Below are 22,104 nucleotides of genomic sequence, written 5' to 3' on the forward strand. Positions count from 1 at the left end.
TGCCTCTTCTTGTACTCCCCGGCGAAGATTGATAAACTTCTCTATAAATAGTCTTGTTAATCCAGGTCGGATTTTGCCGATTACCCTGTTCCTGTTCCAGTTGCCTATTACCCTATGACTTACACTATTTCTGTTGCCTGTACCCCCCTTATTACCTATACCTTCCTAGTTTCTTTTCTTTATAGTTTAAATAGACAGAATCTTCCTCATCTTTTTCTGATCTGCATTAGATCGACAGGTCTCACGCGAGAGAAGCGTGTATATCCAAACCCCGACGCGTCTATTCGCGACGTAAAGTCCACCCGTTTTCGCCCTAGCGCAGGGTATAGAGATACTGAAATTGTGGAAATTGTGGAAAACAACACCTGTTAGGGAAAGTTAGAACAAAGGCATTCAATATATTCACGAAACACAGCCCCCTAGCATGGACGCAAGATATCTAGAAGTTTCTCTATCTAGGGATGTCTTTTGAAATTAGCATTCGAGGTCAAGGTTTCAAAAGCAAACTTCGATATGGCCAGGCGGGCCATTTCCTTAGTAATATCCCAAGAAGACCTCATAAAACATCTGTATTCCATAATTACGTAGTACTCTTCAGTGGAGGATGAATGTATTAGGTCATAGGAGCGCAATATATAAATGGCCGCAAGTTTCAGTTCAGTTCAATCCAATGAGTTCTCGCTAAGCTCACATAATCAAGGTTCTAACGATTATATTCTATGTTCCTCCATTAGTAGCCTTACAAGCCGCCGTAAACGATATGCATACGGGAATAATCTATTTATCGAATTAGGTGCGGGTAGTGAAGCTCAATCACAGTGGTATCCTAAAGGGGAGTCTGGAATGCTGCGCTCAAAGGCTTAAGATTTTGCGGTATCAAGCAAACTGCGCCTTTAAAAGACTTACATAATTAATGGGCTATTTCGCAATAGCCATCAAAAACCCATCGTAGCTCTTCTCACCAACCGTCTGAAGTACCACTCTATCTAATCTCTCATCCTTCCCCACCTCCTCTACAACCAGTGTAGGCGAAAATTAAGCGATAAGCTTTGATAAAATTATCGTTATCTTATCATATCATTATATAATTATTGTCCTGATTTCGATAAATATTATATAACTTAGGAAAATTTAGAACCTATACCCCTAATATATAAAAAAGGAATAAATTTAGCCACGTTCTTCTCTTAAAATCCCACTCCGGTGCTAGCTCTTTATATACTCCGTCTTCTTAATATTCTGTAATCCAAGCTATATTCTATTCTATAATACCATACAACGCCCTCCTAAAAAAACTCTTTCTGGTTTGTTACTTATAGCTAGAATTAAAAGAATCTCTATTATAAAAGCTAAAAGCTATAGCTAGCGCTTCTAATATTGCTTCTAAGACCACCACTAAAGCGAAGTAATTTTAATATTATATAGTACCTTATTGCAGTAATTATTATACTTATCCTAGCTCTTTAGTTAAATGGTTTTCTTATTAAACTCCCTTATAATTTAATTAAATATATTAAGATCTATTAGCTCTTTTAGAGATTTCTTCTTATACAACGGAATAGTAAAAGAGGAGAGGGTTTTCTCTAAGTTTCGGTACGTCTCCTAAAGCTTTTTAACCTTTAGAAGTATAGTCCTTTGCTACTCTTTCTTCTACTATATTTAATATATGTTGTATAACAAGTAGGATAAAGAATAAGTATAGCAGCGTAAAGAGGCGAGTTGTCTATTCTTTAGTAGTATTTATTAAACTTAGCCTAAGTATATTAAATTTGGCTTATAAAATCTTTATTTAACTAGTTCTCGTCCTATTATACAGTATTAGTTAAATTTAAAAAGGAGGAAAAGTAGATATATAAGAGCTATCTCTATATGCTTAATAAGGATATCTATAGTAAAGAGTACATAATTTAGCGTTGCTTTATCTCCTTATATTTCTAAAGTTGCGCAGTAAAACGGTTAAAGGAAAGCCTTTCCCACTCTTATAAAGAAAGATAGTCCTCTTTAAGCTTATTAAAGTTAGCCTTTATATACTTATTAATTTCTAACTCCTTCTTAAGTGTAATCTTTAGTATCTAAAACCAGCTATTTTATCTTATACGATTATTAAGCAGAATCCTTTATCCTATATAAGCTTTAAAGTCCTTTATATAACCAGCTAAGGCGCGGGAGTATATAATAATATTATAAAGCTTTCTAAGTAAGCCTATTACTTAAAACACCTCTTCCTTCTTCTTATTTCCCTAGCTTATCTCCCTTTCTTCTACTTTATCCCTTTTATATAACTTAATATTCTTAATATTAAAAATACCCTTAAAGAGAAAGGCCTATACGGCTAGATTAATAATATAACCCTAGAACCGGATTCGTTAATAGGTAGAATTCCACTTAATATTCTCTTTCTCCTAAAGGTATTTACTTATTATATAATAGAGGGTATTATTTATCGTAAAGTTATTAGCAATGATAGCTCTAAGCTTTTAAAGAATCCTATACTCCTATAGCACTAAAAGGAGAGTAATCTATTGCTCTTCTCTGCTATAAGTAGCTACCATATAAAGAGTAAGAAGAGCTTTTATCCGCTTCCCCTAGTTATTAATAAAGTGGGCGCAAATTACTAGAAGAAGATAGTTATTTAAAAAGGTCTAGATATTAATAAAGAGGTGAATATTTGTTAATACTAACTAAACTTATTTTTATATAACATCCTTTTATAACTAGAATAACTAATTAATTATCTAGCTAACTTCTAAATAAGTTATTATAAGATATCCATCTAACGCTTAGTTAAGAGCCTAGCAGAAAACATAGAACTTTAGCTACTTAATAGCCTAAAATAGAAGGTTTTATATAATAATTAAATTTATAAGAGCCTGGTCGATAACTTCCTTATTAAGGACTTTCTTAAGTATATAGGAATTAAAGTCGTCCGTCTTATTTTTAGCTGCTACTTACTTATAAAGTTCCTCTAACTTCTAACTTGTTAATACTTTTGTATGACTTTATATTATCTTAATAACAATTCTATACTTTAACTTTAAGTAATTCTAAAGGTTAGTTGTTGATATTACACTATATATATAGTATTTATAGTAGATATATTTCCGTTTCTTTAAGTTAGATATTAGCTCGCTTTTATCTAGTTTATAAGAGTGCTTATAAATTAGGGATCTTTTCTAACCTACCTCTTTTATGCTTAAAGTGTTAATTAAGTTAAGAGTACTTATAAGAAGAGAGGAGTCTGCTTCTAAAGCCATAGTTTATACAATAATTTATAAGAAGTAGAGAATTTTTTAGTATCGGTCTAAGTGGGGGAATGCTAAGAAATTATTAAAATAAAAGCGATAATTATCAATAAGGAAAAATCACGATAATTTATCGATCTTATTAGATAAGATTTTATTTTCGCCTACTCTGTCTACAACCTTCCTAGCTCCCAGGATCCTGGAATCCGTCGTGTTTAAATCAGCAAGCATTCCCTTACGCACCACCTTATCAACGATAATACACGCGCCTTGCACGCACATGCCAAGCGCATAATCAACATACGCCAAATTATTCTGTTTGTCAGTACCGATGAAGACGAGGCCAAACTTCCCGCGCGCGCCGCTCTGCACCTCCTTCACAAGATTCGGCAGCACATCCAGCCCGGCCCCCACGATCACCTCAACGCGCTCGGCCACGCCCGCCGCCACCAGATTTTCCCGCGCGATCGCCGCGTGCCGCTCGTCCATCTACCGTTGTGACGCGGATGTCTGGGCTCGCGGACGCCAGCCAATGCTCGGGTAGCCGCCCAGCGTCCCAACTCTAGCACGTTCTGTGTGCGCGGCAGCCGGCTTGCAGCATTAGGAGTTTGCCTTGAGATGGCGAGACGGCCATGTTGGGCAGGCCGTGCTTCTCGGAGTTGGCGAGGGCGGCGGGTGTAGATGGGGGAAGCTGTAGTAGTCGACGGCCGTCCAACGGGGATCGGCTTCGTAGGATTGGCCGCCTACGTAAGACATTGTGAGAAATGGAACTGTCCTAGTTAAATAGAGAGTGAGTGGATGAGTGAGTTTGGGTTAGTTGTGAACAAGAGGCAGCTACAAGAGCGTTAGTTATAGATATAAATTTTTGCAATGATTTCAACTTGAGTAATTAGCAAGGTCTGATGTCGTTATATTGTAGTTTGACAAGGGATGTTCTTAAGAGAACGCGCGGAGTGCCGATTGTAGCCGGGAAGTCTAACCGAAGCCCTAGTTGTTACTTCTTTACCAACCCCAACCTCCTCTATCCCGATAATGCTGGCCAACAGAATCAATAGGATCAAGGCTCCGTGATTATACGCGTACTTTTGATTCTGGTGTTCGTGCACGGTCCATCTTTCGTAAGACGCCACCAGCGGAAGGGATAATACCTCAGATTCGTATGCCATCAACCACATTAACTAAATACAACTTATTATATACACCAGGGCAGTAGAACACACTTCTTAATTAAACCAACGCCCCTTCTAGACTTACACAGCTCCCACTGCCGTACTACTAAAGCACTACTGAACAGATCCTCGCTTACCGCCTTAAGAGTCCTAAGTAACCCTATTGGCGGCAGACGGCACTTGATTACCCTTGCAACGTTGAGGCACCCGTTTTCAAATATAATCAACCGTCAATTGCACCACCACCATGCCTCGAAAACGTGCCAGAATTGACGCAGATCTTGTCAAGAAGGATTAATATAACGTTCCTCCAACTCGGATTGCGAAAATACTCCCCCAAGCCGCCCAGGGGGGTCCCGTGTTCTGATTGGTCAGATTCTTAGGATGAAAACCGATGTTGCAAGGGATAACAATACCAATGCTGGTATAAAGATTGGCAAATAATAAAGTACCCTGTATTTTTAGCGGGCACTCGATTTCCTACGGTTCCATGCATAGTGAGAGGGCACATGTGCCTGGTCTCTGGCTGGGCAGTTCACATCCCAAGGCCGGTCCACGTCTGTATGATGAGATGATGACGTCGAGCCCGGCGTATTTTGCTTTGATGAACGGCGACCGCTGAGTGGGCCTGTGTGCTATGTGCTCAAGCGTGGCGTGACGCTAAGGTACGTGGCATTTACGATCATTTTACATGGGGAAGAGCTAATAGTATTAAGATTACATGGGCTCCGTTCACACACCCGAAAGCTTAACCAATAGACGAAGTATGGATTCCATTCAGAGTGGGCGCCATCACCAGAATGGCGACAGTAGTTTGCGATCGTCAACCAATAAGTCTCAGCAAGCGTAAAGAACACAATTACGTACAGACATCTGGACTGTAAAAAGCACTTTCGTAAATTGGCCAAGGAAAGAGAGCGGTACAGGCATCCGAGACGGTTGAAGAGCACGGTCGTGTGAGCGCAATATCTGAAATTATACTTTGGTTCCTTAAAATCTCATCGGAACTCTCTCAGAAATTCGATTCTACTCCTGAATTCGGAAATCCAGCTCAACATGACCATAGACCATCTGGCGAGCCCAGTTTTGCTGCGCAAGATAGACCAGCTCCGCGAGAAAAATGTCGGCCAACATGTTGCACTGCCCCAGGTAAGCTTGCTCACGCTCACGCTCTTGTTCTTATCTCAAATAAATCTACTTATAGCTCGTTGTCGTCGGAGATCAAAGTTCCGGTAAATCATCTGTGTTGGAGAGCTTGACAAACATTCCGTTTCCTCGCAATCTGGAGCTTTGCACACGCTATGCGACACAAATAACATCTCGCCGTGACCCCGATCCTCGGGTGGAGGTCACTATTATTCCAGGCCCTCACGCTTCCAATGCGCACAAAAGACATCTGCGCGGTTATCATCCAGAGATTCTATCCCCGAAAGGTTTCCGCGCTCAATTCCCACAAATTTTGAAAGAGGTTGGTTTCACTTTCCCAAAATCAATTAGACTAGGAAGACGGTTAGGATCATTTATTAACCGTCATAACAGGCCAATACTCGAATGGGAATTCGGACTGACATTTGCTCGAGCGAAGGGACAGTTTTCAGCGAGGATGTCCTAAAAATTGAGATATGTGGTCCTGATGAAGACTACCTTACAGTCATTGATGTTCCGGGCATCTTTCGCAACCCCACCGAGGGAGTTACGACTAGGGGCGACGTTCAGCTTGTGCAAAACATGGTCAAGAAGTACATCGAAAATAATCGCACCATCATCCTTGCCGTACTCCCGAGCAACGTGGATATCGCCACCCAAGAAATTCTCACATTCGCTGAGGACTGTGATAAGCCCGGAGAGCGCACTTTAGGCATATTAACGAAGCCGGATTTGGTGACGGAGCAGAGTGCGAAAGTCGCTGTTTGTAACCTAGTTTTGGGAAAGAGAAGGCCGCTTATGCTTGGATACTATGTCGTCCGAAACCGCGGCGCAGATAATGATGACGCCTTCAACTATGGGGCTGCGGAGCAAATGTTTCGGGACGCGCCCTGGAACAGCCTGTCGAGGGACCGTCTCGGTGTGCAGGCGTTGAAGGCAAGACTGAGCGAGCTTTTAAGTCAAATCGCGCGCAAGGGATTTCCAGAACTACGCAAGGAAGTCAGCAAGCAGTTATCTGATTGTCGTACAGAACTAGAAGGCCTCGGTCCAGCCCGTCAGACGGAGAGAGACCAACGATTATTCTTGAGCACCATCGCCCGACGTTTCCAGGAGCTGGTTGATGCTGCCCTAAGCGCTCATTACTCGAGACATCCCATGTTCGAAGAAAAGGAGGAACTCAGGCTCATCACGTACGTGGTCAATTTAACAGAAATGTTTAACTACGATTTTGAGCGGAAGGCACACGTCCATTCTTTTGAGATCTCCAGATCAACGCCGCCAAATAGTGACGAGGACGCCGAAAGCGAGGCATGCGATTCTTCCGCCGACGAACATGCAGAACAAACGGGCAAATTTGTTGAAGATATTAACCTTGAGGAGTTCACTGTCCTCGAAAACATTGTCAGCAAGGACTGTCAAATTGATGACCCCAAAAGCGGCATTATGGAGTGGACTGAGCGTCTTTACCTGCGATCTCGTGGCTTAGACCTAGGTACATTTGGTGGAACCATCCTCTCAAGCGCCTTTAAAGAGCAGTCAAGCAAATGGGCCCATATGACCAAGGCGTACGTGAGCCATGTCATTGTGGTCATTCACCGTTTCATGATTACTACCCTGGACATACTTTGTACCGATATGCAGGTTCGCGAGGAAGTATGGTCATCTATTCTCGGTGAGGTGCTTATAAGGTATAAAGCGGCGATAGACCAAGCGATGTTCCTCGTGTCCATGGAGAGAGAGAAAAGACCATACACAGTGAACCATTATTTTAACGAGAACCTTCAGGTTGCCCGTGGCAATCGGACGGCGGAAATGTTACATGGAGAAGCTCGAAACGAACTCAAACGTAACAGTTATAATAGCTCTGTCTATTCGTCCGATAATCTGATAGTCGATCTCGACTCCGTCAAAAACACTACCAGGAACAAGAGTAATGCGGAACACGCTAAGGAAGAAATACATGATATCTTATTGTCCTATTACAAGGTCGCACGAAAACGATTCGTAGACAATGTTTACCAGCAAGCTGTTGATCACCACCTGTTAACTGGACCAATGAGTCCTCTCACTGTCTTCAGCCAGGAGTGGGTGATCATGTTGGAAGCTGAACAGTTGGAGGCAATGGCAGGAGAGTCCCCAATCACCAAGGAACGGCGGGCAGTCTTGACAAGGAAGATTCAGGATCTGGAAGCTGCTATGCAGATATTGAGGACGTAGTACTTCGCAGTATGTGTGCGACCGGGCCCGCATCTTCTATTGCGGTAAGCCCAGGGATGGCTAGATCGTGCAATTCAATACTCAGTGATATGTGCAAAACTGCCAATTCAGGTCTCTCTGATGAATCAGTGGATCTTCTACGTGTACATTGCGTAACAGCATATTTCAGCACTCGGCCCTCCTGATACTCGTGCCCTGAGCTCCTTTAGCACGGACATAACTTCATCTAGCCCTTGGTCGACTTTCATCCTGTTCCCACTGCGAGTCGTTCGTTGGCCGTGCCTTTGTGTGCATGGCCTCTCTGAGCATCACCTTGAAGAAAGGGCCAGGCAACACATGCCATTGCTACACCTACAAGTGCAAAGGGACCTCAATAGATTGAGCTTGGGTCATTAAATTATGCCCCAGACCTGATGTGCACTCATTCCGTCAGAGTGCTTGACATTGAAGGAGTGGAAATGGGACGGCATATCAAGCACGAAGTGCCAAGTTTATGCCGGTCGTATGTATAGGACTCCTTCAGCTGCACCAGGACACATCCCGCTCGATAGCACCGCCACTCGGGATAAAACAAAGTGGTTATCATGAACACAGGAACACAGGATTAGCCATGCCAGTGACTGCGGCCTACCATCATGCAACAGACGACGGGGACTCAACCATCAGGGCGAAGTTCATACACGCATGGGGTAGGGAGTCATAATAGGCATAGCAAAGGCTCTGATGCCCAAACTGTTGTCTCTAGACTTGTCAATGAGTAAGGCAATGCAGCATATTGATTCGCGAGGACCTATAGCTCGGGCTAGCCATTAGGGAACTCATTAATCAGCTTTGGCAGAATTTCCCGGTCAGGCCCGCGCACCCTTGATAAGTGAGCGGATGTGTTTCACGCGATGTGATGCGGGTTGGTATATCCGCACATGCTCCTGTCAGTAGCTTCAAGGCACCTGTCGAACGCCCAATTGGCTCAAAAAGACCGATCCTTCTGGCGAAGCCAAATAGGACGTATTTTATAGGTTGACAGCACCGTCATCTTTGTCGATGAAGCATATGGGTCTTCGTTATGCAAGAACTCTAGATGACTGCCTTTCTGACCGACATCTCTTTATGCATGAATTCTGGATACGGACTTATGGCGGTGACGGGGAGGACGCTGATCCACATTCAAGGTCACAAGGCGGTGTTGATAAGGGGCCATGCAAAGAAACTCTTCAGAACATTTACATTACACACACGCGCAGCTTTGCATTACCTCCGCCTCATCTCATATACCTGTAACCGCGTAGTCACCGAGTGATACTAGGGAACCTCCGTGCTACCAAGAGCAAGGATTAGAGGTGTGCAAATGCATGTATTTCACATAGGTTGGGGCTGAGAACACAGTTTTTATGCATTGTGTGCTGACCTCTTAGGCTGCTATGTGACATATTCCTTATTTCATGCCATTACGCGGCCCACGTCCTCTAGTTCGGCGGGCGACTCGGGAGGGTTTATCTCGAGCCGTGCCCCGAAATCCAGCACCAGCGAACCCACCATTTAGCGGAACTGCATTAAAGCACATCGCCAGGAGATGCCTTGGAGGTCGCTCTAGTACAATCATTGCCTAGAAAACAGGAACAGCCGGCACTCCAATTTTACCAGCAGCCGAGCTCTTACCAACATCTCTAAGCAGCCTATGCCAGCCGCTGGATGCAAGCCCACATGACTATTTGCAAAAGCTTAGCAGTGCCATTGGAGTTATCATAAAGTCCAAGCGGGCTTTAATATACATCGACTTATCCACAGTGTGATTTCCGCCCGCATCACAATTCCCGAAACTAACACGGAGTATAGGCAGACAGAGGACCACATATCAAATGGCTAGGAGCCAACTAGAGGTAACTAAAGGCAAGCGCCTTTCCCTCCATGACCAAGCACATGGACGCACCTGCCGCATATATCGAGCAATTCCCTTAGTATAGCGGCAGCAGCAATAACCGATAGCTACCAAATTCAACCCTGTAACCGGAGGCTAAAGCCTTAATGCTGGGAGCATGGCTGCAACGGCCGTCACTTCGCAACCGCTTCGCAACCTCCTACGGAATTAAGGGGATAAATCTGGTACGGCGACTAAGTTCCATTGCCCAAGGTGTGGTGTGGAGTTTACCTGGAAGACGACGCTGAGAGCTTATCGAAGGGGATAAATATAAACCAACATTATAGAGTATCGCTATTTTCTTAAACGCCATACACTGCCACTGGCGGGGGAGGAAGAATCTCAGCAGAGCAGCGAAAGCATAAATATAGCTTGAGTATTATATAAACATAGTCCTTTATTTTAGTTATCTGGTGGTTAGCAGTCTAATCTGATAACCTGATCTCTGGCTCAGATGCATGCTCTAGATCCTTAACATTTCCTCCGCATTCAGTTTACGCAGCCTTCGCGTCCGCAATAATGACATCCGAAGCCTTCTCACTAATCATGTAGATAGGAACCACGATATAAAAGCCAGGGATCTTCGGGAAGACAGATGCGTCCACAATACGCAAGCTGTCCACCCCACGGACACGGAAGCTGGAGTCCAGCACGGCCATTGGGTCGTTGTCAGCACCGATGGGGCATGTACAAGACGCATGATGACCCCATGCCTCTTTTTTGATGAAGTCTTTCATGCCAGCCTCAGTAGTCACATTCGGCCCCGGCCAGACCTCTGTGAAGGCTCCGTCAAGCGGAATCAGGTTTTTAAAGATGCTGCGTGAATACTCCATGGCTTCGTAAACTGCTTGTAAATCCTTCTGGTCTGCACCATCTGCAGTAATGCCAGTATCGAAGGAGTTGAAGTTGATGAGAGGCATATCACGCGGGTCGGATGACCGGAGGGCTACTGTTCCAGCATTGTTGCGAGAGTGTGCTTTGAGCACGATCCATGCCCAGTGACGGGCATCACTTAAAGAGAAGTCGGAGTAGCCTGGATAATATCCTGTGAAGTATACGGGGGCACCAGAGATGAGGAGATCTGGATCACCAGCGGAGACGCTAGAATTCTTGACAACCGTAATGGCGATGCCGCCGCTGCCGTAAATACCCTTTAGAATGACATTGTCCTCCCATTGCTCTAGGCATGGATCTGGCTGGGTTCGTAAGAAAGTGCATCGAGAGGTGATAACGAAGTCACTGGTTGTCTTGCCAACGACAGTATTCTCATAACGATCTTGGAGATTGGTCCCGACACCAGGAAGGTCAACCACGACGGGTATGTTAAATTTCTCCAGCTCTGCTTTCGGGCCAATTCCACTTAACTTCAGAAGCTGTGGCGTATTAAAAGCGCCAGTTGAAATGATGACCTCTCGAGTGGCATTGACACCGCCGGGAGTCCCTCCCGATGTTGTGGCACTTGCTCGGGGGTCTGCCCGATATAAACTTTTACCCTGGAGAAAATCTACTCCAATAGCTTTTGGCTTGGCTCCTGTTTCGTCGAATCTAACACGGGTCACGAGCATCTCAAGCTGGATATCCAAATGATATTTTCGTGACCCATCGGGGTTTGTCGCATTTGCAGTAGCAAGGATGAATTCGCGAGCGCCATTCCGATGGTGGTTATCCATTGCAAGTGGCACTTGGTAAAGCCCTTGCGTTGAATCGCGGAGTGGAGTATCGGCATTGATATCCCGAAGCAAAACCTCGCCTAGGCCTGCGACCGTCTGAACCAGCTTCCCTAGTAGGCTTTTGCCCATTGCAGTTGCAGCGGCAATGATCAATGATAGGAGCTTCCGGTCCTCAATAACAAGCGTCAAATCAGTGAGAGCAGTGCCATGCCACCCGTTAAAACCATGACCAACAACATAGTTCGGAAGGTATCGACACCGCTCGAGGCGTTCGAAATACTGCCTCATCTTATCCGGGGCCCAAGAGCCATCTCCAGTAATCGTAGCAATGTTCGTCCAATCACTCTCATGAGGGTAAATCGTAATTAGTGCGTTATGAGCGCTACAACCACCCAGAGTGCCTGCACGTGGATATAAAATGCCAAGAGGTGTCGATCCGGGGGGAGGTGTGCCTGTTCCGGTGGCAGCATTTGGCCCAACAAATAATTCGCCTGAAGGAGTTCTCCATGTCATCTGCGAGTTCTTTTCTTGTCGTGCCTGGTCCGAATAGTGGTTCACAAAGTAATCCCATCGCATAGGTTCATATTCGGTTGATTGAAGTTGCAAAGCGGGTACTTGGTATTGCAGCGCGCTTCCTTCATCATTTCCAGCATCAATCAAAAGGACTTTAAACCCAGCGATCGCTAGTCTGGCAGCCAAGGGCCCGCCTCCGGGTCCTGATCCAACTACAATGTATTCGTAGCTCCCAAGGCTTGTGCTATCAGACTCATCCCTTCGACTAAATGTATCATGAGTGATATTATACAATGTTTTGGTGGATAACAGGATCCCACTCACTTGGCTAGAGAATCTGCTGAAGCAGCGAAGGCGACTATATGGCCTAATACCCGTTTGAAGAGCATTTCCGGATAAGAGTTCCGGAGGAGCCGGACTCAAGGAAGAAAAGAGAGTGAAAAGGGCAATGGGTTTTCAACAAATGACTGCTTTGAGTGTAACAGTAGAATGAAGGAAAGTTATAAAAGTGGCGGCAAGCCGATTTCCAGGAGGGGATTAAATAAGGGCCCGCTGGAAGTACCGGTTTCTCAAATGATGGCTAAAAGAACCACAAGACGCGGTCATCCTGCTGTGACAATCCTTTCCAGAATAGTGGTACTTCAGCGCCGCTTGCCACGAGGTGAAATAGCACAGCTAGAGCCATGACCAATGAGGCAGGCACTCTAGTGTTTGGCATTTTGATCAGCCATCGGGAATGCTCGGGGTAAGAGGAGCTGTAAAACGTGAAAACATGGTCCCATGATATACGCAGTGTATGCAGTGGATGTGCTCACTGCACAAAGCGCTTTGGTGATCAGAGAGGTTGCAAAGAATCGGCGATGATATGAGGTGAAGACACGATTCCTTCAGTGGTGATGACCGCCATTTGTGGCAGGGGATTGCGCAAAGGGCCGGGTCGCTTGGAAGCATTTATCCGCAAGCTAGGGAATTTTTGGGGACATCGGTCCGGCGCAGCGCTGACCACTATGGCCAAGAACTGCAGCCTCTGTTTTTAACCTAAGCCGCGTCAACTCTTGGAGTTTCTTCCAGGTAGTTTTCCCCCAATGTTCTCATAACCTCTTCCAAGGCTGTCTCATTGATGGTCACTTGTTTGAGATACTCAAGCAGGGACTTGATAATGACTCGGCTGCGGCTCTTTCGTAGAGCTTGCTGGTGCAGGCCTCTTCCTCGCAAGTTCACAGTGCAGAACGAGGTTGTAGATTGTTACCCTGGAGTCTATAATCCCATTCCACTGACCCTAGAATGCTCAACTATGCCGTTCCCATCCTGTCAAAAATTGCTCTTTACTGTAGCGTTATGATAATCACAGCCGATGAGAGCTCTTGAATTGTCGTCGCTTCGTCTCTGAAACCTCATAATTTATATTGCTCCTTGCTTTCCTGAATGATCCGTCGTAGCATTCTTTGGTGATGTCTTTTTAAGTTCCCTCACGTTGTCTTATTTTTTGCAAACATGAAGCTATTCTTCGATATCACGGTCTGGATAGCTGCTATGTCTCCTTTGGCAAAATCAGAACCCGTAGAGCAGAGTTCCGCATTGTCGTCATTCCCCAGCTACGCGGTGACGGCTTTTTAGCAGCACCAGTTGCATTCTTACGCTAGTGAAACGTAGTTGGAATGCATGATGAAACTGATTCTAGAGTCTTCATGTTCCTTCACGGGTCAAGCTTGCATTTGTACAAACGCAGACTCAAATATACGGATATGAGAATACGTTCAGGTTGGGTGTACGGTGAAGGAATCACTGAGTAAGTTCCCTAATTTTCATCTTCATCAAAGTAGCCCATTAATTCGGCTTTTATGGGCCATTTGCTAATTTGAACAGCAACAAAGAATGCTTCCGAAACAGCCTACGGTGCTCCAGTAAGGAACAGGATGAAGGCAGTTTTGATCACCGGTATCGTTAGAGGTGCATTAGATCTTTTGCCAGTTTCGCTGCGATTATTGGCAAGAGGGCCTGGAGCCGGTGGCGGTGAGTTTGGTCTAGATGACTGGACTATTATTAGAACTATGGCACGTTGAGTCGGTCTTCGTCTGAATCTTCACATGCCCACTGCTTGGAATCAAGTTACTCGTAATCCCGCTCTCCGGACTGTCTCTTGTCTTAGCCGACTATAGACTTAGTAAAGGTATGTGAAATAGGTCCTTACACAGGACGATATTCACCTGCCATGATTCCAATAATATAAAGATATCTAGGCCGTCCCTTTCGAAGATATAACGCATGTACTATATGTGAGTCGAGCCTGGATATGGAAATATCATTTTACCCATCCTGACAGTTCTTAGATTTATTACTTCGACGGATCTCTATATTTTGCTTCTCTAGCCTTGATAAAATTCTCCATCCTCTTCTCCTATCTTCGCATATTTCCAGAACGAAATTTTAGAAGAGTGGTATACGAAATTATGGCTTGCCGTGTCGGGTACATCATCACCTTCGCCCTTATATCTATTTTCTAGTGCCGGCCTATTCCATTTTCACGGAAACGGTGGGATGGTGAACATAAAGGCACTTGCAACAATGCCAATGCGCAAAGCTGGGCCGCTTCCGCAATCAACATCTTCCTTGACCTTTTCGCCATTCTCCTACCAATGCCACAACTAGCAAAATTAGCCCTGTCTTTCAGGATGAAAATGCAAATCATGCTCATGTCCGGCGTTGGATTCTTGTAAGTTCACTAACACTCTTGTCAAATTTGGCAAAAGTTACTGAGCCTTCCAAGCATTACCCAGTGTGGCCAACAGGCAGCGTCGCTGGCAGCGTCGCTGACAGCTCGCTGCTGATGTAAGCAGTCAGTCAGCATACATAGTTACAACAGCCAGTCAGCGTATATTTATGCAGCGCGCTAACAGCTCGCTGCTTAAGTGGTAAGGAAGGATCAATTTGGTGGTATTTTGAAGCCTTTTGTAGAAGTTGAGGATCTTCGGATCTCCGGTTAAAATTTAGGTGGGAAACCCNGGGATATTTATACTAAATTATATAGTTTTCTCTAAATTCCCCGTCGCGTCTATATACGCGTTTTGTCCACTAAATGCCAGCCTTTATTACAATAGGAAAATACAACGGGACCTTATATTTCCTACTAGAAATATAGTAGAGCTTCTTCCTCTAATTACTCCTTCCTTATTTAATTCTTAATTTACGTCCATAAAGCTTATAGACCTTGCGATTTACTACTTGTACTCCCCTTATAATTAAAGACATATATAAACTAAATAAGTAGAACAACTCTATATAACGAGAGCCTCTACCAGCTGGCTAGAACTATAGCTATATATTCCTAATTCCCAATTAACTGAAAGAATCTTTTCCTAGGTAAGCACGGCAGGCTTACTAGTTATTATAAATACCAACACAATTAAAGTAGATTAATATTAGAAGTAGTAGCTTCTTAAAGGCCTTCTACTAAGTAGCTTAATTAACTGTATTGGCTTTAACAGTGCCTTAACTACGCCTTAGCTAATAAATTTAAATACTAACTTAACTATAAGTTAAATATAGCGGTAAAAACACTAGCTAAGATAGGTAGATCTATTAAAGCTTATCCCTTAATAAAGTCTAATTTTAAAATAGAGCCCGCTTAACCACCTAACCTAGATTCCTACTACTAACGTTACTGCCGGTGCAAATACCTACTTTAAAGCCCACGCGGCGTACTAATTAAATCCAATAATATTTAGATACTATTTAAGGTTAATTTTCGGATAACGTCAATATTTATATATATAGAGGTGCTGCCAAAAACCTAAAATTTAACTGTAACTCTATTAGATTTATATAAATTACCCAATTAGGATAAGCGCGCTGTCAGCTCTGCAGTCAGCGTATGTACATTTCCAGCGAGCGTCCAGCGAGCGGCTTGATTGACCACAGTCAGTCAGCGGAAGGCATCATCGCTCGCTGAACGCTGCCTGTTGGCCACACTGGCATTACCGTCGTCAGCGTTCTCCGGTTGAAATCTCTCATCCAGTTCGGGAATACACAAAATCTCGCACGTAAGTTTTGATGAAACCCCACCCCTCCAACGAGAAACTGACAGCTAAAGGGGATTATGTGCCTCTTAGATATTAGAGCACCGTCGAGATACACGTAAGTATCATCTGCTCGTGTATGCCAGCGTTGCGAGCTCTCGTGCATAGCTGGCGCTGGACGATGTTCACCCAAACTGGAGATTCCAAACAGTCGACACGTAAGTCAGCCACTGGCAGTAACTCAAAGATCATCAATTCCGTGTCTTCCAAACCGAAGAGCGACAATTCGGATTTCGTTCCACTTGTGAACCTGGAAAACCAACGTGGAAACTCTAAGACATGGATCCAGCATGAAAATTTTCCGAAATATTCTGTTCAGTAGGAAGATATATTTTGTGCACTCAGCTATGCAAATGCAAAGCTAGATTAAAGTTTATTCAGATATCAGTAATTGTACTAAAGGACGAGAATGACCTTTTTCACTAGTGTAATATTTTATAAAGGTCAACATGGTCCAAATATTCATGGAGACTTGCCGCTCATGAAATCGGCTTGTTCAGCATAATTCGAATTTGGGCATTGTGCTCATGAGCCGCCTCTAACTGTTTTAGAGCATCACCGGCCCTCCCACAGGCGGTGAGGTTGGAGACTTCTCCAGAAACCGGTACCATGAGTAGCACTCTTACTAGCGGTCCGCATCGGTGTCAACTTCGCCACCCCTTAGGCGTCAGTATGATGCCTGCCCTAAGGTATTACTATCATGAATTGCATCATTTGCAGTGTCCGCTCTAAGAAATCCAAGCTTTCGAACAGTGTAAGAGATGGATGGATTAGATCTAGATCTAAATCCAAATCCATTAAATCCATTGGATCTGGATCGAGATCCAAACTTTATCCATTCTTAATAGGTTACCTAGGGCCTAGGCTTCAATTTTGCCGTATATTAAGCTAATTCTGGCGATTTTCGCCACTCATATTATATAACGGCACAGTATAGCTTTTATTATAATCTTCAAGTTATATAACTACAGCTATTTACTAAGCTCTACCGCAGTTATCCACCGAGTTCCACCGCAACTATCCACTAAGTTCCACTATCCACTAAGTTCCACCGCAACTATCCACTAAGTTCTACTATCCACTAAGTTCCACTATAACTATCTACCAAGTTCTACCATAACTGTCCACCGAGTTCTACCGTAACTGTCCACTAATTTCCACCGCAACTGTCCACTAAGTTCCACCGCAACTATCTACTAAGTTCTACTGTCCACTAAGTTCCACCGTAACTATCTACTAAGTTCTACTGTCCACTAAGTTCTACCACAACTATCTATTAAGTTCCACCGCAACTATCTACTAAGTTCTACCGTAACTATCTACCAATTTCCACCGTAACTATCTATTAAGTTCCACTATAACTGTCCACTAAGTTCTACCGTAACTGTCCACTAAGTTCCACTATAACTATCTACTAAGTTCTACTGTAACTATCTACTAAGTATCTACTAAGTTCTACTATAACTATCCACCAAGTTCTACTATAACTATCTACTAAGTTTTATTATAACCTATGGACCCTAGCTTCTACTAACTAATTAGGATTTTCTATACCCAGTATAGAAAATCACTATTAACTCGCTTACTACTAGCGCCTTAGCGGCACTTGTAAGGATTACTTAAATTAATAACCTCCGCCTCTTAGACCTAATTAACTCTAGAGAAGTTAACTTTATAGGCTTAAGTAGAGTTATATTAAGTCTTAAATTAATAATCTTATTCTTATCCTAGAAGTAGAGATATAAAGTTACCTAGATTGTACTCTACTTAAGGTAGTTATAGCGTTTTATAACTATCTAGCTAAGACGGCTAAAGATATATTTTAGCTTATCGCTTATAGCTGGAATTAATAGGAGATTAATAGCCATTTAAGTAAGGTGCGGGTACTATTCACAGCTAATAGTTCTCTACCACTTAATTAGGGTCTCGCAATCTTTAACTTAATTCTACGTATAATAGCAATTATATTTATCCTATACGGCAGCAGAATAACATTAATAGCCGCTCTTTTAAAGACCTTTTATCCTATAGGCCTCTATAATATTAAGCTCACGCCTAGGCTTCTTCTTCTCTAGGGATAGAGCTTCTAAGATAGGCTATGACTTATAGTCTATAAGCTATAGATATTTAACTAATTTACGGGCAGACGTAATTTAAGTCTTCTTATGCTCCTACTAAGCTTCTATGTACTACTAATTATATCTAAGATAGAGGATAACTGCGGCAATATAGGCTGCTAACTTATTAATTTTTATATAGTACCGTTAAGCCTTATTAAGTGCGAACTTAATTTATATAGCAAAATACTATTCTCCTTTAATTAATAAGGGCGGTGCGGATTTAAAGCGTTTATATATAGAGGTAAGTTCTTTAGTAATATATTTAATATCCTACTAAATATTAACTAGCCTATATAACTTACTATCGCCTAGTTGGCCTTATAGGTCTATAGTTATAACCTAGCATAGTTTAAGTAAATTTTTATACTATATTAGAACCTCCTAATTATCTATAGTAAGTATATTTTTAAAGATTATATTCTAAGCGTTATCCTAGTCTTCTAGCCAAGTAGATTCTAGCCTCTCTTTTAGTTATTTTACGCGTTACTACTCTAATTATATAAAGTCTTTAAATAGCGCGTGAAGCTAATTTAGTGTATAGAATTCCTTATAAGTATTATTCTAGCGGGTAACGTTAGATCAGGAGAGGTCTTAGGTTATTATTATATCCTATTAGTCCTCTAGGAGGATACTCTGGAGATATATCTTCTAACCTAATAATTTATTAGTACTATTAACTAATTTGTACTTTTAGAACTACTTACTTTTATACCACTAATGTCTTCTTTAAGGGCTCGTATATACCTATATAATTAAGTTATAAGCTTTATTAACTAGTCCTTGCTTCCTCTACGTCTATAACTACACTTTTATATTCTTAGGTATTATATTCTCCGCTTTAAATAAATCTAGGTTATAGCTGTATAAGAGGTAGCGGGTAATAATATTAATAATATAGCCTAAATAATGTAGCCAGCGCTTAATTGGATTAAAGTTAAACTTCTTTATAATGGCCGTTATCGCTATATTATTATTAGCCGCGTTATCTAGCATAAAATACCTAATCTACTTATTCTTAATGCTAAAGTCTTTAATTACGGCAATTACGCCTTCTATAATATTAACGCCAGTATATAAGCTAGTCTGCTCTAGAATAGCAAGAAGAGTTACTTAAGGCTTAAAATCTTTATTAAGAAAGTAGGTAATAATACTATTAAGCGAAAGAAGGTTGCCTAATATCTATAGGTTAAAAGATAGATAAATTTTACTAACTGCGCGTTATAGCTCTCTCTTTACTGCCGCCTTATAGTAAATATAGCCCTTAATAATCTAAGATCTAACTAACTATCTACTAGGTATATATTCTGCTGCTTAAGGCGATAGATATTTAATAAACTTATAAAAGACCGGCCTATTAACTTGCCTAAAAGACACGTTATTATAAATAATCTATTAAAAAAGAAGTCGCCTAAACGTCTTCTTATTAAACGCACGCGCTAACTTATTAAGAACCTACTGCTCCCAGGGATTATTTATATTAAGACCTTTAAGTATAAAGATTAACTTTAACGTATACGGCACCTCCTTACCCTTCTTATTAAATATATAACTATAGACCACTTAAATATGCTTTATAATATTAGAGCTTCCTTTATAGGTATTCTAGGAGTAGGCCTTAATACTATACTTATAATAACACTCCTTACAGAGCTACCACCGGTCGCTAGTTTTATAGTTCTCTATTAGTACACCTAGCCGCTAGATTAGGGAGGAGAGCTTACTATTACCTTTAGAGATTAGGATAATATAGCTAGGTAATCTGTTCTAGTTAACCTAGAACTAATTAAACTAACTTTTATCTTTAGGAGGAGCCTCGCTAGCGCGCGCTTTAGTAGACTAATTAGCGCTAAACATATTAAATATTAGAGCTATTATAAAAGTTAAGATCTTAAGTATATTGGGATCAGGCGTTAGCGTTATTTAAATTATAATAGATTAATCGGGCTTGGTTATATTAAAGACTTAATCTTTTAGCCTTACTACTATATCTAATAAGTTAGGAGACCAGGCGGTACGGCGGTAAGGCTGCTAGGTAGGGCTATCTTATAGCTAAAGGTATAGAGGTACGTTTAAGGGAGGTGGTAGTAGTAGAGGTAGTAAAGGTAGTTTAGCAACAGCCTTCTTCTTTCTTAGCTTTAGAGGCATAGTTAATAGTAATAATAAGAATAAGAGGTAAGAGACTTTATTATTTTTACTGCTTTCTTACCAGCTTACCCCTTTTACGCCATCTAATAGTTAGTGCAGTAATTAATGCATTACGGCGTTGCCTCAACAACGCCATAAATGGATAACTATTGGATCTAGATCCATATCCACGCCACTAATGGATTAGGCGTGGATCAGTGGATTGATGGATCCCGATCTAATCTCGATCCATCCATCTCTTACACTGCTTTCGAAAAGGTCCATCCATGCAATATCTAGGCTATCTACTAGCATCGTAACAGTTCTTCATTTAAAACACCTATGTTTTTTGCTGTAAGATTTGCTAACTACCACCCGAAGTCTCATGCATCGCACCGGCAATGGCGCCCACGTTCGGGAATTGATGGCTCCAACGGTTCAGCCGCCTTTGCTTGTTTTCGTTAGGCACACAACGGACAACTGACAAGGATGATGCCCCATGTTTGTCTCTGCAGCTCATATTGTTCCAAATTACTAGGTATAGAATCTCTCACGTCGATCGAAATACCTTTCCTGGTCCTGACCAAGTTTAGCTTGTCCACTGTTCCCACTTTGCTAATAGATTCAGTTCATTAGACGTGGGATATCCACTTAGAAGCTCTTAATTTTAACGTATATCACCTATGATGCAGGTACTAAATCCTGAAACATATACAATATTACGCCGCCTCAAGAGCCGTTCCAACCCTGCATGTAAGCCACCATCTCAACGGCTGTCGTTCACAGGGTTCAGCATAGCTACGCGAGCCCAGAGAACTCCTTTATTCCCTAAACATCTCGAGGATCAGAATTCCGAAGCCCCGTCTATGGAACAGAAAAATCTCAAAAGTGTCCATTCTGCAGAGATTAGCAACTGCTCGGGCTTTCCCACACAATATAGTAAGCCGAGTCTTCTAGACATCACATACTATGCTGATGCGGTTGACCCGCCGGAGGGCCATTGCTTGACTTTATGTTATCAGGATCGAAGCTTCTCAAGGGTAGATTCGCATGTGCCTCATTCTTCTGAGGCCAACACCACCTAGCTGGCTTGTCCCTCACTCATTTCTGAAGCTGCTCTGATTTCTTTTAGCGGCAGATTCTTATTCATCCCTTTGTCTATCATGTGGATCTTAACACAGTTATTCCTTTTCTCTCTTTTTGGGAGTACACAGAGTGGCACCTTACTTGAGAACAACAATCTGCTTTGCTTTGCCTTCCAAATTGTCAAGTTTGCCAGCCCAAACATTCTCTCAGACCTCTTCTCTACGCTTGATGTGCCTTTGGAGATGATCACAAAAGCTCTTGCTGCGCCACTACTCAGCCTGGATTGCCCGGCTTGGGATGACCTAAACAGCGGCGGAGAGTCGATTTGGGAGAGATTACAAGAACTGTTCCCCAGGGCCGTGAAGAGTGGGTTTGTGTGGAATGGAGGGGCAAGGTGAAAGATGGGAGCTGGAAGTGGAAGGAAGAGAGGCGATTGTGGCGGCGGGGCGGCGGGGCGGATATCCTTTTCTTAGTACTCCTAGTAAGCTGAAGAGCTTCCCGAATTATCTGCCATAGTGATTCAGGCTTCTAGTTGTGAGTAGCTGATGGCTGTTGAGAATCGGCCTTCTGGTGGCGTAAGGAGGCTAGTAAAGCCAGCCTCCTCGATATTGTACTATATAGCCACTAGCCTTTCCTAGATAGATGAATCAAGCAATGCAAGCATTACCTTTTAACCATGGCCTTGTTGCCTGGAGCATTGGTTGGGAAATGGGTCGTTCTCACCTTATTTAATTAAATGGATGGCTTTATTACTTCCCTATAGGAAGCACTATTACAAAAAAAAAAAATTCCTGGTGTCTTTCAGTATAGGCTACCTAGGGGGAGG

The 22,104-nt window shown here is 42.6% G+C and overlaps 3 protein-coding genes across 3 annotated transcripts; 2 read left to right on the forward strand and 1 right to left on the reverse strand.

Annotated features, from left to right (window-relative positions):
* Positions 1-5,467: 5,467 nt before the first annotated feature.
* K441DRAFT_689716 (putative dynamin) lies at positions 5,468-7,774 on the forward strand (the record flags this gene model as incomplete). Its single annotated transcript, XM_067652326.1, has 3 exons — positions 5,468-5,560; positions 5,616-5,879; positions 5,951-7,774. 3 exons carry the CDS (start codon positions 5,468-5,470, stop codon positions 7,772-7,774), a joined length of 2,181 nt encoding a protein of 726 aa, XP_067499510.1.
* Positions 7,775-9,840: 2,066 nt separating this feature from the next.
* K441DRAFT_699461 (GMC oxidoreductase) lies at positions 9,841-12,742 on the reverse strand. Its single transcript, XM_067653160.1, has 2 exons — positions 12,197-12,742; positions 9,841-12,137 (listed from the first exon to the last, which is right to left on the reverse strand). Exons 1-2 carry the CDS (start codon positions 12,259-12,261, stop codon positions 10,184-10,186), a joined length of 2,019 nt encoding a protein of 672 aa, XP_067499511.1. The 5' UTR covers positions 12,262-12,742; the 3' UTR covers positions 9,841-10,183.
* Positions 12,743-21,050: 8,308 nt separating this feature from the next.
* On the forward strand, positions 21,051-22,005 carry K441DRAFT_666920 (uncharacterized protein). Its single transcript, XM_067649732.1, has 2 exons — positions 21,051-21,363; positions 21,420-22,005. The coding sequence occupies exon 2, from the start codon at positions 21,521-21,523 to the stop codon at positions 21,674-21,676; it is 156 nt and encodes a 51-aa protein (XP_067499512.1). The 5' UTR covers positions 21,051-21,363; positions 21,420-21,520; the 3' UTR covers positions 21,677-22,005.
* Positions 22,006-22,104: the final 99 nt, after the last annotated feature.

The sequence above is a fragment of the Cenococcum geophilum genome, assembly GCF_001692895.1.
Source record: "Cenococcum geophilum 1.58 unplaced genomic scaffold K441scaffold_51, whole genome shotgun sequence".
Lineage (NCBI taxonomy): Eukaryota > Fungi > Ascomycota > Dothideomycetes > Gloniales > Gloniaceae > Cenococcum > Cenococcum geophilum.